This window comes from Protomyctophum parallelum (genome assembly GCF_964188405.1).
Source record: "Protomyctophum parallelum genome assembly, chromosome: 14".
NCBI lineage: Eukaryota > Metazoa > Chordata > Actinopteri > Myctophiformes > Myctophidae > Protomyctophum > Protomyctophum parallelum.
In genome coordinates this window covers 11,095,857-11,114,381 of record NC_139709.1, presented here as the reverse complement: position 1 = coordinate 11,114,381, position 18,525 = coordinate 11,095,857, and the positions used below count along the sequence as shown (strand labels likewise).

Genomic DNA, 18,525 nt, shown 5'->3' with positions numbered 1-18,525 from the left:
CTGTACTTTTTGGCCAGAAAGGGATTTTTTTTCACCAGAGGAAAAGTATTCTCTATGGGGCAATTCTCTGGGCAATATCGGTAGAAGGCGCAGTGGAGTAACTAAAAGTATTTTTTTTCTGGTGGAAACTAAATCCCCTTTTGGCCAAAAAGTACAGTTTATAGGTGTGGTGGGGGGCTCAGAGTGCGTCCACTACACGAACCGCCTTTGTTTTGGTGAGTAGCAAAAACGTTCTTTTTATTTACACTAAAGAGGAGAGGCTGGTCTGCATTCATGCGAGCGGCGGAAGTTGAGAGTAACATAGCTCTAAATGCAACGCATTCGTACTATCGTATTCATCCAAATTTAATACGATAGTAACGCATTCCGATGCATTTCTTGCGAGATGAAAGAGGAAGTTTCTACGAAGATTACATCCTAATCGCGATTGAGCTCTCTGACAGGACAGCACAAGAAGCAAATATAACTCTCTGCTGAATCTATGACATCCTGCACTAGATAGCCAAAATAAGGAATTGGGAGTCTGCATGTTCTCGCCTGTTAGAGGGGAGAGGGTTGGAAAAAACTTGTGGATCTGCTATTTTCAGGGTCAGGGTCTCGCCCTGAAAAGTTTGTGAATAGACTAGTTAGTAGATCAGGTCAATGGTCTGGATATGTGAGGAGGATATAAGCTCTTTTGTTTTTTAAGTTCAGAAGAGTGTTAACACAGTGGCACAGAATCACATCTTAACAATAACAGAACAGCCATGCAAAGTGATCTCTGCTCCAGTTAACCTCGTGGTATTGTGGTGGGGCTTTTGAAATAATGAAAAATCAGCAACAGACCCCATCAACCCCCTCTGTCCAGCTGGCCGGCCACTCACGCCATGTTCCACATGGAAAGGGTTGTGGCAGAGGCTGGGTGATTAACTACAGTACACCACATGTCATCTCTCTCTCTCTCTCACGCTATCCCACGCACTCTGACTGCACTGCGTTCCCCCAGCGCTATGCAAGACATCTACTGAAATATATTAACCTGCAAGTTAACCTGTTAATCTGTTGCTATTTATTGAAGCAATGTTCTATGAAACCTATTTGTGCTAGGCTTTGTTTGTGCTAAGAGTTCTTTGCTCAACCACATGTTCATGCTATTGTATCCACGTTATACAGATGGTGCACACAGGGTCTAGTCACTCTATATATAGTCACTAATGATTCTATACGCTGTATTGTGTAAGGGCTCGTACACACTGCACGATATGCCTATTTACTCCGATTATGCGACCGGGAAGCATTTTTGGCGCTTGCCGACAAAACCCCCGATCAGGCTTTGATCGCAGAGGTTTTACTCGCTGTGTGTGTGACAGGAGCTGATGACAGCCGATATAATGACAGCCGATTAAATAAAAAAAAGACTCCTGTAGTGTGAAATACCTAACGATCTGACGACTCCCTGACAACTTTAAAAGTCATAATACAGTGACATGATATACACAGACATACTTATACTTAAAGAACATGATTCAACACATGCAGCAAATGAAAGCCCATCACTCACCCTGCATCACTCGCAAAACCACATATTACGGCATCCTTTGCTCCTTCTACTTTGTAAAAATTGTCTGAGAAGGAGAGAAACAAATAACAATCAATTAGGGTCTAATGTTAACACTCCCTCCACAGGTTTTTACAACATTTGATCATGTAATAATAATGCATAAACAACATGGATGCTGGATAGATTAACTATGAACACACATCCATATAGATCCACAGCCTATGCACTGTACTGTATGCATGGATTTTCTTTTCTTTACCGGTATTTAGACTTTTCTGTCAAATACAAGACACAACACAACAATACAAAACATCTAATGACAGAAAAGTAAGCTTAACACTACAAACAAACTAAAGTAAGCTACAAACACAAGAAAAGACTCACAAACAAAAAGCTAAAACGGTGTTGGGTGAAATCAACCCTCAACGGCTTCTGACAGACATATGAGGAAGCCAGTATGTCTGTCAGAGGTACTGCGGTAGGGAATTGAGTTGTTCTACCTCTCTAGAACACCACCTGCACGCCCGGTAATAGCCACAAAAAAAACTTCAAAACAAGAACATGGCTGACCTTCATTGTTGCGGAAGTCTGCAGTTGAGGCCCAGGTTCTGTTGTTGCAGATGAACGTGTCGTTTGGGTTGAAGGAGGAGTTGACACAGTGAGAGATGTTGCGGATGCACTTCTGCTTCAGGTTGCCCATGAAGAGCTGCAGGCCGATGAGGGCGAAGACGCTGAGACAGAAGACCGTCAGGATCATCACGTCTGCCAGCTTCTTCACAGACTGGATCAGTGCGCCCACAATGGTCTTCAGGCCTGGAGGAAGGTGACAAAGATACAAGACAACAAGACACATCATACATCAATGAGTCAGAGAAGAAGGAATTACATTTTGCGGGTGTCTGGCACTTTAGTGTGCCTTTATTTGTCTCTTCTCATTAGCATTATTTATCCAGAACTCTGCACATCACTAATTCACTACACTTCACATGAATGGAGTGTGTTAACATCTACAGTACAGTACTCTGCAAAACCACTACACTTCACATGAATGGAGTGTGTTAACATCTACAGTAGGCTACAGTACTCTGCAAAACCACTACACTTCACATGAATGGAGTGTGTTAACATCTACAGTACATCACTTCAGTTGGATAAAGATGATACAGCAGACAGCAATTAAATTGATTTCTGAGTGTTATTATGAGATACAAGATTTATGAGAGGTGCTTGAGCAGGGGAAAAGGCATTATGAAGTACAAACATCAGGCTAGAAACAAAGTATTTGTGATGTGAAATGTGACGCGCCTGAGATGCCTTACAGCCTCAAGTCTTAGTAAAACGTTTTTGAGTGGTGCAACCACTCCAAGGAACAGCAATGTCCGTGTCCGCCTATGTGACGGAACTGTTGCACGAGTATGACTATTAGTACCAGTAGGGGCACTGTTGTGCCAGAAACAGAGAGAGAGATAGTGCTGCCTGCTAATGAGAGAGAGAGAGAGAGAGAGAGAGGGGAGTTGCACCACTCAGTTCACACGGGTGTGATATTTTTTTTCTTTTTACCGGCAGCTGTCAAATAACTAAATGAGGACATGGGCAAAAAAAAACATGGGGACAAAAAATAGATAATTGATCTGACAAATGACTCATATGCCCGACTCCTCTGTACATTTGATTGACCGCTGCTGCTATTGATTAAATATTGTATCTGCAAATTATACCTGCACATTATACCTCGAAAATGCTGCTAAACGTTAAGCTTTTATACCTGTCTAGTGTCTAGGACAAGACTCTCCTTTACATTACATTCAGTATTTTATCATCATTGTATATTATTACTTCTTTGTTTGCTTTAAAATATTATGACGTTAGCATTTTGCGGAACAAGTCCCAATAAAATTGCACTGCTTGTACTTTCTTGATTCCTGATTCTAATTGGTTTTTGATCGGATGATCATTTGAGAGATTTATTTTGAATATTAAACATCCCTGTTTTTTTCACAAATAGAGATACCGTAAAGTATAAATATAAGATACTGAATGCATTTCCCCAACAAAGCGATAAACAACATTTCAGATATGAGGGAAGACAAAGTGAAAATGTAGGTTCGGTTGGAAACAAGCTAGGGCCTAGTCAAAAGTTGTTCAATCAATAATGCTCTGGCTACACATAAGCCAATCGTAACTCACTAGAGTTCTCCCCCAAACATTGACTAATGTATCGACTACTGTACTCGCCACCAGTAACACACAGCATAAACACGCAAGAGGAGTTATTCTTTCTACGTGACAATAAGCACTTATGATGACCCTCCTTTACGGTTACATGGGATGCATTTGTTGTGTCATTCTCTTCTTACCTGGGATAACTGAGATAGTTTTCAGTGCTCGTAGGACTCTGAAAGTTCTTAATGCAGAGACATTTCCAAGATCCACAAATTCTGTGACATAGCTGGGGAGGAAAAACAGAGAACGATTAGTGTGTGTGTGTGTGTGTGTGTGTGTGTGTGTGTGTGTGTGTGGGTGTGGGTGTGGGTGTGTGTGTGGTGTGTGTGTGTGTGTGTGTGTGTGTGTGTGTGTGTGTGTGTGTGTGTGTGTGTGTGTGTGTGTGTGTGTGTGTGTGTGCGCGTGCGTGCATGCGTGCGTGCGTGAGACATGAACACAGTCATAAGAATGACTGTGTTCACTCGCTCGATCGTTTGCTAGCTCAGTCTGTCAGTCAGACAGACAGACAGACAGACTCACTCACTCACTCCAAACGCTGACATGAGTCTGACTGGCACTTTACACAAATGTGGAATTGCATATCATAAAATCATAAAAACAATATGCTGGAATTAAAACTACTTAAATATGCTTTCACCCAATCTGCTTATTTAGAAGGCTTTTCTTTCGCCCACTGACTTATTATTTAAAAAAACACACACACACACACAACAAAGATACGCTGCAAAAAAAGGGCCAAGCACACAGGCAGCAGTGGCTCCAGAGGTAAAGTGGTCCTCTATATTTAAATGCAGTCCACCATTGCCATTTCATCAAACAGCATTTGTTTGAATACGTCGTCAGCAATGCAGCATTATCTGAACACTGAACATCCCATGAACTGGCTGAGCCACTAGGGGGTGAAACTTCCCTGAGGCTAACAGCAGAATGTGATGAAGCTGCTGCCCAATAGAGAGTAGGGTATGCACATGCATGATTTTCCCATCAGGACACGCCCCCCTCATCTAGACTGAGTGGCAAAACATTGAGCAGCATGGATGGAGTGTTGGAGTTTGGAAGCGCTCGTTGGAAATCACTCAACCGTCCTGCACCTGTTTCTAAATGTCATAATGCAGGAGGCAGCAAAATGTTGTTATTGAAAACAAGCACTTCCAAACTCTGACACTTAATCAAATGCAGGGCATTTCTTGACAGAAAGTAGCTCATAACGTTTCTATGGTGGATTATTATGAAACAAAAACTTTCTATAACTGCATATAGAAAGAGGATAATTCAAGCTTTTCGTACAGCTGCAATGTTGGTGAGATTAACATTGTTTAATGCAATCAGACAGGACTTTTCTGTTTGGATGAATGGGCTGTCAAGGCCAGAAAGTAGTTTTTTGCCACTCAGTGGGCATTCCCGCATAACTTCCAGGTACGATGATGTCACTCGAATACCCTCTATAAATTCCCTCACAAACAAACAAAGCAGATGCCCTCTATCAGCGTGATTGGTCTCGGACCATATAACGCAGAACAACTAGGTCACCTGTCTAATCCGCCACCTGCATGCGGAACACTGAATCACGGCACAGAGATCTATGACCTACAGAACGGGCTTCTAGGTCATGGTGCTTCCAATCAACAGTGTCCATGATCACATGATGGATGTTACTAGAATATTGGAAGCAGGGATGGGAGGTTTCACTATAGGCTTGACCTGTCCATGTTGCTACTAGAAATCTTCTGGCCTGGAGAGACTTTATCCATTCAAGTAAGGTTTAAACTTTTTACAAGCATATATAGAATTGAAGAAGAAAGACGGAAGAAAAAGAAGGTCGGGAGTGGCTTATCGTCGGTATCAGCCGTTAACACCCTTATCCCCGTTACAATACTATAGAGCGTCGCTGTCCCGCCCCCTCGATAGACCCGGAAAATACTTTTCAGAAAGTATTTATTTAAAGACGGTTACGCCGCAGACAAAGCCAACTCTTGTCGTGACAAATCATGACAACAAACAAAATTTTTCGGGCCAAACAAAGAATTAGAAAGTAGAAAAAAACGGCAGGTTACAACACTTTTTTTGTAATTATTTGTTTGGTCCAAAATATTGTGTTTGTTGTCATGATTTGTCATTGATTGATTGATTGAAATATTTATTAACAGTTTGCAGAATTACAGTACATTTCAAGCACAAACTCAATACAAAGACTGTTAACTGTGAGTGGACGACCCAATTAAGCATTACACTTGTTTACAACAGGGTCCACATTGTTCAATTCATCAAAACATTTAGAGACATACGAATAGACATTTCTATGTAGCTAAAGAACAGAACAGGAATCATATAGGAAACAAAAAGGGAAAAGATACACATAGAGCACCGAAGTCCTGACGTAACTCGCTCATCCCGACGATTCCCCTGGTTCGCGGAAGTAATTTCTCTATGGAGAATAACATGGGGTGATCTTAATATGGTCCAAAAATAAACAAGCTGTCTCTGCGTTATTGTCGGGAAGGTGTCTCTGTATCGTTTGCAACAGTCACTCATATATGATACAGTCTGCTTCTAGCGAAAATCTAACTAATTCAGCAGCAGTAACATTAGCGTTTTCTCTCAGTCAGTTGATTCTTCATATCCATATGAGTGAAGCGGCCGGGGTGACATGTTTATTTTTCAAACACAGTTGTTATATGAGGCGATCTCAAATCGCCTCAATGGGGATTTCAATGCAACTAAACAAATACATGAACCTGGGGACTGACGCCCTCTACTGAAAGTGACGTCAGACTTCGGTGCTCTATACAGTGATGGGAAATGGAGGGGGGGGGGGGTGAGGGGGATTCAGATTTTACAGAGGCCAGTTTCGAATTGCAGCCATCCGTAGGTGCCCTTTGAGAGCGGTTTTGAAGGAGTCAAGGGATTCACATGTCTTAATGACTGTTGGTAGGGCGTTCCACATTTTGGTGGCATAGGAACGAAAATAATTTAGTCCCTTGTTTGTGCCGAATCTGGGTTGTACATGGTTTGTTGCACTCCCTCTGGTGTTGTGGGTGTGGACTTCGTTTACATTAAGGAAGTATTTAGACAGGTACATGGGTATCTTGGTGGTGTATCGAATCTTGTTGACCAGACCCATTGCAAGATGCTGTACTCTGTCGTCAAGAGTTGGCTTCGTACGACGCTTAAAAGGTCTTTAAATAAATACGTTTTGAAATGTCTATGGGAAAAATGCATTGGGATTCATTTCCTGGGCCTGGCGTCGTCATGAAAGGGGGCTCTATAGACCTCTGGGAGATGGATTGCTGAGGTGGAGCGCCACACCTACCATCAGCTCCCAGTACTTCCCGCACGACTTGCTGCACCATGCCGTGCTACTCATTCGCTGAGTTGGCGGTGCCCGGGATCGAACCCATGAACTTGTGGTCCAAAGGCGAGAGCTCTACCGACTGAGCTGTTATAAATAATGGAATAATAACTATAGACAATGCATTTGAAAAAATTATACTCACGCCATAACAATGACACTGAAGTCCAGCCAGTTCCATGGGTCTCTCAAGAAGGTGAATGGTTCTAGACAGAATCCTCTTGCTAACATTTTTATCAATGATTCAAAAGTGTAAATTCCAGTGAATGTATTTCTGAAGAAAACATATTCATGGAGAAGAACAATGTTAATCAGATTGCATAAGAGAACAGAAACAGTTCGTCATTATAAGTCACTCACAATCTCTATACAGTATGTAGCAGAGTGACCTCTGCCTGAAGGCCAAGGGGTCTTCAGGCAGATTCCCCTTTAAAATGCTTGGATTAATCATCATTGGTTCTGTCAACTTCCGTGACACGGATCAGGTTTAGTGGGAACAAAGCCAGGGAAGTGAGTGTAAGCAGAGTGGCTCCGACTGAGAACCAAAAAGCCTAGTATGTCCCCTGGCCAAGGGGGGATTCCTCTGTTTATGCATAGATATTAATAAAAATAGATGCCTCATTGGCCGCTGCAGTTCGTTGGAGCCATGTATGTCGAAGGAGGGGTGGAACAATTTACACTGGGGGAGGAAGTACGCCGGAAGTGTGGATGGCACGCTACATCACACTGTGATTGGCCACTCAAGTGATTACTGGCCAATCATAGCACATCTTTTCCGGGACTTATCAGACCCGAACATGTGCTCTTGTGACGCACGCTCACGCTTCCGCCGTGCCTTGCAAGGAATCTCCTTCCTTGAGCACATTATGCTCCAGAGGCTGAAAGGACGTCTACCTTTATATGTATATGTGTTATGTAGCTGGGCTTTAGAATCCCTTCGTGTTATACGAGGTCTCGATCTTAATAGTTAAGATAACAATTACATCAAAGCATACAATTAAACAAGAAATACATATAAAACATAAAACAACAAATACATAATATCGGCCCCGATTTCCGATCACCCGATCCGATCGGGACAACCCTATTTTTTGTACTAGTCAGGTGCAAAACGGATTCTGTTTCAGTACAAATGGCATGCTGCATGCTCAAAGCTCAAAGCATTTAAGGTTGACATACATTTCCATTGCAGTCTTTCAGAGGGCATTCATGACGTTTTTTGTTGTTTTTTTAACAGCTTTTCTTAATCTCTTGGATGCATTTCATCATCATTCTCTTAACAGTGCCTCACGTTTAAGTGACAAGTGATATGGTAGCCTACTACAAAAAACTGAAAATCTGTTTTGTGCTCAAATGGACAGATACAAACTTTTCACTAACTTGGCTCTTAATTAATGCTATAAATGGGAATTTAAACAAAACAATGCCGCAGTTTTGCAAGACGAGGGGTGAGGAGAGAGAGAGAGAGAAATTGATAGAATTGGCCAATTATTGTATTTCATTAAGTAGTCTTCCATCATTGTATTGTTGAAAGAATAGCCTATGAGAATTTCACACATGAGAATGTTTGGGCGATTTTGGGAATGAGATTCAGGAAACGCATCCAAGCGATTGAGGAAAAACAGTAAACATTATAACACATGCCTTCCTCGTTAGCATTCCAAGTGCAGCCAATATTTACGTGCTTCAAATATATACTTACATGTCAAATGAGTCCCCAATCATGAGTCATGACTGACAAGGCAACAAACCCTGGTAAAACTCAACATTAAAATTAATCTAACTCAGTTTATTGACAAATGTATTGCTAAAATATGTTAAGTGAGCAACTCTGTTGTGCAACAAATGATAGATGAAGCCTTAGGGCCGATTCATACTCCTATTTTAGAGCCGAATAAAAGTCGGTTTGGCGCTGTAGAGCCTACAATGTGTCGTCATTTGAGGTTCGGGGGGCAGGTACCGTCCTAAAGTCGGCTCTTCGGTGCTACTGAAAATTTCTGACGAGCCGAAATCATTTCGGCACTACAGCGCCGACACAGCGGTAAAATAGGAGTATGAATCGGCCCTTAGAGGCTTGTTTATGAGTAGGAAACTAAGGGAAGGTTAACACTTACTCCAGGTACTTGGTCCATAGTGGTGGATCAGACATCGCCATGAAGCAACAGTTGGTCAGAATTGTGAACATTATGAACAGGCTGAACAATGTGAAAAGGTGTTAAGGAAAAGTGCATCATGAAAACAATTCAATAACCATAATCAATCAATGTCATTTATCTACCGTTGCACCACAGCAGTCTCTGTATGCTTTGTGTTATGGATTTGTCTTTGAAACAAAGCAGAGTGTACAAAAAAAACAGCCAATTGCATTCAATCAAGATGCACAAATGGCTAAAGCAGGGCTTGACATTAACTTTTTGAGGCACTTGTTCTTCGGACAAGTACATTTCCCATTCACTTGTCCGGACACAAAGCCTCACTTGTCCGGAACACGAGCACACAAATACATTTTAAATCAACTAACTGTAAGTTGGTTTTGGTGAATACATGTTTAAATATTAGATAATTATTCTCAGTTTACAAGTTAATAGCCCTAGAATGGCTGTGATCTTATATATACATTTCATGTATTCCAAATACACAGCCATACAATAGATCAGTCCTATCCATAATAATGTCAGACAATATTGTTGGCTCAGAAAACATGAAACCAAGAGTCACTTGTCCCAATGGACAAGTAACATTTTAATGCGGAAATATTAGTTTTCCCGGACAACAGCACATGCAAGCCTTAATGTCAAGCCCTGGCTAAAGTATATCCTTATTTGCCAAAGTAATTACACAACTAAATGGATAATAGAAATTGATCAAACTACATAAGCTTAGATAAATATAGTACAGTACAGTACAGTGCCACTCACTTCAGACGGGTCTGATATTTTTTGTCTGATGAAACTAGAAGTGCTGCAGCACAGACGTCACGTGCAGTGAAATCTCCTTTTGCTCTTATGACAATTTGGAGATTAAAAGATGACTATCAGGGGATTTGGTTTCTGATGCTACAGCGGAACATAACAAAGCTGTTTTAAAAAAAATAGGACTACAGAAAAATCCAATGGAAAAGGTAAATAACAGAAATTGGCTTATGTGACTAAAGTAAGCAAGTAGTGTATTATGAGAGTGCGTTACTTTTGTTGCTTGTGTAGTTTAATACATTTTGTGTATTGCTTAAATTTAAATTAAATCTATGCTTTACTACACTATACTGAGCATACACAAAAATGTCAACTTCTAAGTAAATGAAAAGAAGGTGAACTGTTGTGAAAACCCACCAACGTACTATTCTCAGAATCACATCACATATTCTGCAGTGCATATTTGAAATACTATTATAATTTGAAAACAAAATAAAAAATACCAAAAGCTCATTGTGTCAGCATTATTCTTTTCAGCCTGTTTCACAGAACAGCATGGAGAAACTATTGCATTAGGGTGCGGTGCCGTTCACACAGAGCTTTGAGTTTGCCTATGAGGGCGGATTCTGCCAATGCTTTTCAATGTTCCCATTAGAAGGATTTCTGCAAAAGAAATGCTTCTTTCCCATTGAAAAGCATTGGCAGAATCCGCCCTCATAGGTAGAAGAAAGGCTCATACATAGTCTGGATTTTCGGTGGTGATTTTCGGTGGTGACCACCGAACTACAACATGATGTCACTGAGCCGCGGTGAAGAGCAAACCACCGCCACCGCTCCAGCCCTTCTCTCCGTTTTTACTCACCACCGCTCAACGTTATTTCAGCTCCGGTGGTCAGCTCACCTCCGGAGCGGTGGTCACCTCACCACCGGAGCGGTGGTCAACTCACCACCGGAGCGGTGGTCACCTCACCACCGGAGCGGTGGTCACCTCACCACCGGAGCGGTGGTCAGCTCACCACCGGAGCGGTGGTCAGCTCACCACCGTAGCGGTGGTCACCTCACCACCGTAGCGGTGGTCACCTCACCACCGGAGCGGTGGTCACCTCACCACCGAAAATCCAGACTATGAATAGGCCTTTAGACTTCGGTGTGACTGCACCCTTACACCTGATTTTGTAAATATATCCATCAACAAATAATTAATGTAGTAACAAGTAATGTGTTATCTCATCCTAAAAATCAAGCTGGCTCACTTCCCTGTACAACTGATTACATCACTATTTTATGCTATAGCAGTAGGACCAGTCATTTCATCAACGCACAGGCAGTGGTGGGAAAAGTCACAACATGTGTGCAGCGATAACCAACCAGAAAAGGATATGAATGGACTAGAACCTTTATGGCGATCAATCTGATGACGTGAAACGGAGCAAATATATAAAGTGCGGACGTGGCACTGAATCGGAAGATGGCCTTCCCTTTGTTAAGTACTATGAACGTCTGCAGGGCACACAGAAAGAGAAGTCATTAGTATAAGACAATAAAGACATTACCTCTTATAACAATATGTGAGAGGGAGGATGACTGATTTAAGCAGTCCCACCTAGAACTGGACTCAGAGCTGGGTGTGGCTGCGCACCTGTTGTGCATGGACTTGATCAAGGCACAACAGGTTAAATCAGTCATCCTCCCTCTCACACAATAATAATCATAATATTGTGTACTGTATAGCAACTGAGATGCATACTACTGTACCATGCTGGGATGAGCAAGTAAGTACTACTTTGTTTATGGCACCTTTTTTAAATCACTAGAACCATCTCATCCATATCCAGGGGCCAAACATTTGGCAAAGAAAAGATTATCTCGCTAGCTTGCAGATCAAGTATAGATAGAGCCCTGGGGGACTGTGTTTAAATGAAGGCCACAAAGGAAGGTCACACAGTGTTCTTTCATAATACACTTTGAGTGAAAAGTTTATAATTGAATGAAAGGCAGGGTCCACACATGAAAGCACCTCTGAACTCACCTCTTTCATTTATGACGGAAGCAGTGATATCAAAGCTTCAGTCATATATACAGTATATATATATATATATATATATTATAATTTTTATCCCACGATTTTGTAACCCATTTTTCACCCCTGTGTCAATTATCTAATGTGATCCTGGGCTCTACACACCCTCCGCCAACCTGGGGAGAGCAACGGACTTGAACTCATGCTTCCTTCATGCATGAGTGTCCAAGTTGCTCCTTTACACCTGACAGGGGAGAGTTTCCCTGGTTGGACGTATAGCGCGTGGAAGGAACAAAACACTCCAACCAGTTCCTTTCCCCTCCATCAGGCGTCCCGGCTGGCCAGGGGGAGGCAGTTTAGAGACCAGGATTAAAAAAGCTTCAGTCTTGAGTCTCTACACACCGTCTACCATCTGTGTTGACTTTAAATGTAATCAATGTTGTCTCCAAGAAAGCAGTGCACCGATGTCAACATAGTGACGACAGTGGGATGACACCATAGCGCAGGGCCAGCCGAGATAATGGGGGCAACTCCAAAGCAGGCTGAACCTTTTGCCGAACAGATGTGGCATGTACCGGTATTTAAATATTTATTTGTCTTTGGATAATCCTCCCAACCAGCAGTGCATCACATGCCACAACAAAGAGGCTCTGAGAATTACTGCCACATCCATTTGTCTCTCTCTTCATAAGCACCGCATTAATGCGTGGAAACCTGATCTCTGCGAATCAAAACTTTGCTGATCTCATTTCAGTACCCACTAATGCCTAATTTCTGCTTCTGCGCACAATATGTGTTGTGCAACATGTACAGTACATCGCACAACTCATCGTCTCCCATGACACTTGTTCACTGAAAAAGGATTTCCCAGTTGAAATAACTCACCTATCATAAGGCTTACCCTGTAATATCATTGGTTATCTCTGCCAGCACAATCTGATTTAAAATTGGTTAAAGAAGATTATAAAGATTACCTGCACCATCACCTCACCATCACCTCACCTGCACCATCACCAATGTGCACAGATAGACATGAGCATGTCCTTGCACATACTGCATATTCATAACCATGGTTGTGCCATAACATACTGTAGGTACAATCTCACTTTAGTACAGTTATGATGTATAGGTTTGCTGATGACACATCTTTAGTGGGTCTGATTACCAACGAGGTTGAAACCGACTACCGCAGAGCAGTAGAGGAGCTGGTGAGATGGTGTGAGAGTTACAACTTGATTCTAAACATCTCTAAAACCAAAGAGATGTTCATAGATTTTAGGAAAAATAAATCGTGTCCCCTCCCCCCCCTCTTCATCAATGGGGAAGAGGTAGAAAGAGTTTCCTCCTTCCGGTTCCTAGGGACCACCATCCATGAATCCTTATCATGGGATCTTAACACCAGTCTCATAATAAGCAAATCACACCAGCGTCTCTATTTCCTGCGGCAGCTTAAGAAGTTCAAAGTCAGCCAAGCAGCCATGACTCACTTCTATAGGGCCACTATTGAAAGTGTTCTTACCTTCTCCATGCTTGTCTGGTTTGGTCACACAACCTCTCAAGACAAATTAAAGCTGGAAAAAGTAGTACGTCGCGCATCAAAAAACATAAGATGCAGCCTCCCTACACTTTCCTCACTCTATTCCACCAGAATAATTAGGAAGGCAAATAAAATCATTGCAGACAACTCCCATCCTGCACATCACCTCTTCAATCTCCTCCCATCAGGCAGGAGATATAGAAGTATCCAGAGCTCTACATGTCGCTTCAGGGATAGCACTTACCCTGTAGCCATTAGACATCTGAACTCATAGTACATGCATATAGCACTTTAAAAAAACTGGATGTAATTTCCTATGCTGCTGGTTTTTGTTTTTGTATTGTACTTGTCCTTCTTGTTTGTGTATCTATGGTTGTCTGTATATGTTGAGTATGAACCAAGACAAATTCCTATCAACTTGTTGACATGGCAAATAAATTATTGAATCTTGAATCTTGAATCTAGGTAGACGTATGCAGTACACATGCATGCATGATATGGACATATACACCAATATCTTCACCACTGCAACATCACCTCTCTCTCTCTCTCTCTGTACACATACACACTCACCCTCTTGTTCTTGAAGTAAAAAGCATCAATGTCTTCCAGTGGGACCCCAACCAGTCCCTGGGGGATATCACCATAGATTCTTGGGAGCTGCTTGCCAGCCTCCAGGTCCGCCCTGGGTTTAGAGTGCTCCACGTCACCCAGATCCTCCTGGTGATCCTTGGCCTTCTTGGCCTGCTCCTCCGCAATCCGCTGCTCAAGGGCAGCCAGGGATTCGCGAGTGAACCGCCGCAAGCCATCAGGACCCGTTGGTAACAACATGGCTGCCATCTTTTCATCCTGATGCTCCTGTCCAAGTGTTTAGCTACAGCTGTGGGTGCGATGCAGTGTGGAATTGCAGGGAAAGAAAAAGAGAGGTTGAGTAGTGAAACTATCATCTAATGTGTTGGTTGATATGTGATATCTGACATTTTGCTAGTAAGTAAAACGTAGCAAATTTGGAAACCAGCGTTTCCTGATTCAAGTCATGTGACCCACACATCTCCTGTGTCCACAGTGTGGAAGGCAACTTGATACAAGTAAATCCCCCTGGAGATGAAGCTGGTATGTTGCAGGGATTTAGCCCCAATCTAATTGTTGATGCTGAAAGCCACGAAGGGAGGCACTGGCTAGTATTATTATTGTCTTTGCTGTGACTCGGCCAAGGATTGAACCCCGCTAAACCTCCCAGTCTCAGGGTACAGCGGACACCCTAAAACACATGAGCCAGTTGCACCACTTCACACTAAGGTGGTGCAACACTTATGCATTACTGTATGCCTATACAATGCATAGCCATTTAATCTATAACTAGGCTAAGTTTGAATTTATAGGGTGAGGTGGTGCAACTGGCTCCAGGCCACTGATCTAGTCTATGAGCCATGGTCTAAATATGCGCTTAAAGTACACACACACACACACACACACACACACACACACACACACACACACACACACACACACACACACACACACACACACACACACACACACACACACACACACACACACACACACACAAACACATATTGACAATATATAAAGTCACAATACCACCTTTGATGAGGCGGTATTAAATGTATACTTTTCATTTCCTGAAAAATGAACATTTTGGAGTTCAGGAGTTAGGTTTCTTCCCGACAGCAAAGACATGGTAGCCGTTTCCCCCTGAACACCGACTCAAGACACATAAAGCAGGCCAAACCCAAAGGTTAAAGGTTATAGCTGGACTGAACACCGCATAAAGCAGGCCAAACCCAAAGGTTAAAGGTTATAGCTGGACTGAACACCGCATAAAGCAGGCCAAACCCAAAGGTTAAAGGTTATAGCTGGACTGAACACCGCATAAAGCAGGTCAAACCCAAAGGTTAAAGGTTATAGCTGGACTGAACACCGCATAAAGCAGGTCAAACCCAAAGGTTAAAGGTTATAGCTGGACTGAACACCGCATAAAGCAGGCCAAACCCAAAGGTTAAAGGTTATAGCTGGATTGAACACCGCATAAGCAGGCCAAACCCAAAGGTTAAAGGTTATAGCTGGACTGAACACCGCATAAAGCAGGCCAAACCCAAAGGTTAAAGGTTATAGCTGGACTGAACACCGCATAAAGCAGGTCAAACCCAAAGGTTAAAGGTTGTAGCTGGACTGCATGTTGAACAACACCAGGTTCCGGGCCCGTATCGCACGGGAGCTTTCCTCGATTTCGTCGACTAAAAACTAAGATAAAAACTTTTCATCAACTACCTTTTTCCACTGACGAAAACAAAAATGTAAACTAAATGAAAACTAAGATATGATGATTAAAACTAACACTAAATATACTGACAATTTCATCAACAAATAAAAACTAGACTAAAATGTTCATTTTACAATTAGTTGCAAGCTGAAAATAACACCCCCAACGTGTTGCGCTGCGACACGTTGTGGGCTTGTAGATCGGCTATTTTCAGCAAGTGAAAAAACAGTCATTACGACGGCATCAAGGCCCACCCAAATACATTTTGTTCGACTAAATCAACTGTAGATTTAGTCGACTAAAATCTCACGATATTTAGTCGACTAAAACTAAAACATTCCAGGTGGCTAAAATGTGACTAAAACTACATGAAAACTATTCAAGAGATTGTGACTAAAACTAAAATAAAAATGTGCTGCCAAAAACAACACCGCTTTTGCTCTCCCCGGGCGGTCCGTGAGGTGAATCCTGCCCAATGGCCACCATGACACATCCTCTCTGACCGTAATGGGAGAGTGAATACATGTGCATATACATACAGTATACTGGGACTTTGGCCAAAGAAGTCGCGGCATGAATACAGGCTGGTGGATATCCAGGTCGAGTGCATCGTTGCACTTGGCGCTTTGCTTGAGTGACAGAGACTAGAGCCATGATAACATTGATAAGACATCCCGCCTATATGCGCTCGGTGACAAATTTAGCTCTTTAGCATCACCATCACATTAGACTTTTAGTGGGTAAAGAGAGGCCGCCTGGTAATCAGAGGGTTTGTCTCCTGGCCCAGATCTGTGTGTTGAAGTGTCCCTGAGCAAGGCACTTTAAACTCTTAAAGGACCACTTCACCACTATTCAACCTATCCTCATATAATAGGTCCTCACTGAAAATCATGAAAAAATGGCACGATTTTTTTCTACTCAGTCTGTGTCTCATAGGACGGCTGCGGGCAGTTTAGAAACCGTCTTCCAGTGACATCATCATTAGGCAGATTTTTTTTTTAAACACTATTTTTTTTACAAAAATATTTCGATTTTCATTATCGTGAGAACGATGGCTTCCATTTTCGCATTGCAACTTTTCAGGAATAGAAAGCCTGCAGTTTCTATTAGCTTGTATTCCCCATCGATGATGTCACTGGAAGACAGTTTCTGAACTGCCCACAGCCCTCCTATGAGACACAGACCGAGTAGTAAAAAATTGCACCCTTTTTTTCATGATTATTAGTGAGGACCTATTATATGAAGATAGGTTGAAAAGTGGTGAAGTGGTCCTTTAACTGTCCTCCCCTCCCCAGCAGTGTTGGTTTTGACAGCAAATTCTGATTTTAGTTTTAGTCACAGTCTCTTGAATAGTTTTCATTTAGTTTTAGTTACATTTTAGTCACCTGGAATGATTTAGTGTTAGTCTAGCTTTAGTCGACTATATATCATAAGATTGTAGTCGACTAAATCTACAGTTGATCTAGTCGACTGAAATGTATTTGGGTGGGCCTTGATGCCGTCCTAATGACTGATTTTACGCTTGCTGAAAATAGCCGATCTACAAGCTCACAACGCGTCGCATATTTAGTCATAGTTTTAGTCATCATGGCTTAGTTTTGATGTAGTTTTTGTCAGTGAAAAAAGGTAGTCGGCAACATTTTTCATCATAGTATTAGTCGACAAAATCAACACTGGCGGTAGGAGGCCAAGGGGCTCCTCAACCACGTCAACTCCCCACCACGGGTAGATTAACCAGTCAACTCCCCACCACGGGTAGATTAACCAGTCAACTCCCCACCACGGGTAGATTAACCAGTCAACTCCCCACCACGGGTAGATTAACCAGTCAACTCCCCACCACGGGTAGATTAATGCGTTTGTAGCTTTATCTGGTGCCATTTGTGTTATTTGTTGAATCGAGTGACATCATGTAATTGGTTGTTGCAATGACCCCTCTCCCATTTCACCTTAATGTACAGTTGGAGCCAGACCTGTGGTCAAGCGGTGCACAGGTTGTTCCACGCGTTATGATATACCAGTGCGAGAAGATACCTGGGCGAGGTCGCGTGCACTGGCCATATATGGAGCGTGTCTTGAGTTACAGGGTTTGATGAGGTCTACATTACTGTTACAGAGAAGAACAAACCAACAGAGACACTGAGGAGGACACAGTTACAATCTGTTCCAGACACGCACACTCCATCTGCTGCTGCTAAGGTAACAAACACACAGTAGTCATTTATACATTCCTGACTGAATCCTACTTGTATTGAAATACTGAAATTACTTTGTTGTTACTTTGTTTTAAACCTTTTAAATAACATTTTACATGGGGTTTGCACTGTTATTTATGTTTTTATTCAGTTCATGTATACATATGTGTGACAATAAACATATTTTATTATTTTTCATCATAGGCCAAATTATGGTAACGTTTATTAAAGGATAGGACTTACATGTGAAACTCCGAGATTTAAAGCACAGCTTCCAGAGTTTTGTTCTTCGACATTTAGATGTAAGTAGAGACAAATATTCCGTGCAAAATCCATGACTTCTTTTCAGGTGGAAAAATAATCCAATTCATAATCAACCAATAGCTACTCCAATCAAAATAGTTGGGGGGGGGGGGGGCAGTGTTCTTGTGGAGAGAAAACCGACTGTGTTGTTATCACTTGAGT

The 18,525-nt window shown here is 42.2% G+C and overlaps 1 protein-coding gene across 1 annotated transcript in view; it reads right to left on the bottom strand.

Annotated features, from left to right (window-relative positions):
• The window catches only part of LOC310871112 (sodium channel protein type 4 subunit alpha-like), a 48,704-nt gene extending 34,282 nt beyond the window's left edge, over nucleotides 1-14,422 (bottom strand). The window contains exons 1-7 of the mRNA XM_083782601.1: nucleotides 14,155-14,422; nucleotides 11,406-11,524; nucleotides 9,227-9,307; nucleotides 7,258-7,386; nucleotides 3,898-3,989; nucleotides 2,111-2,353; nucleotides 1,541-1,604 (exon numbers count right to left, since the gene is read on the bottom strand). Of these exons, the coding sequence (XP_083638727.1) occupies nucleotides 1,541-1,604; nucleotides 2,111-2,353; nucleotides 3,898-3,989; nucleotides 7,258-7,386; nucleotides 9,227-9,307; nucleotides 11,406-11,524; nucleotides 14,155-14,421 (995 nt within the window). The 5' untranslated portion in view covers nucleotide 14,422. The remainder of the gene's footprint in view (nucleotides 1-1,540; nucleotides 1,605-2,110; nucleotides 2,354-3,897; nucleotides 3,990-7,257; nucleotides 7,387-9,226; nucleotides 9,308-11,405; nucleotides 11,525-14,154) is intronic.
• Nucleotides 14,423-18,525: the final 4,103 nt, after the last annotated feature.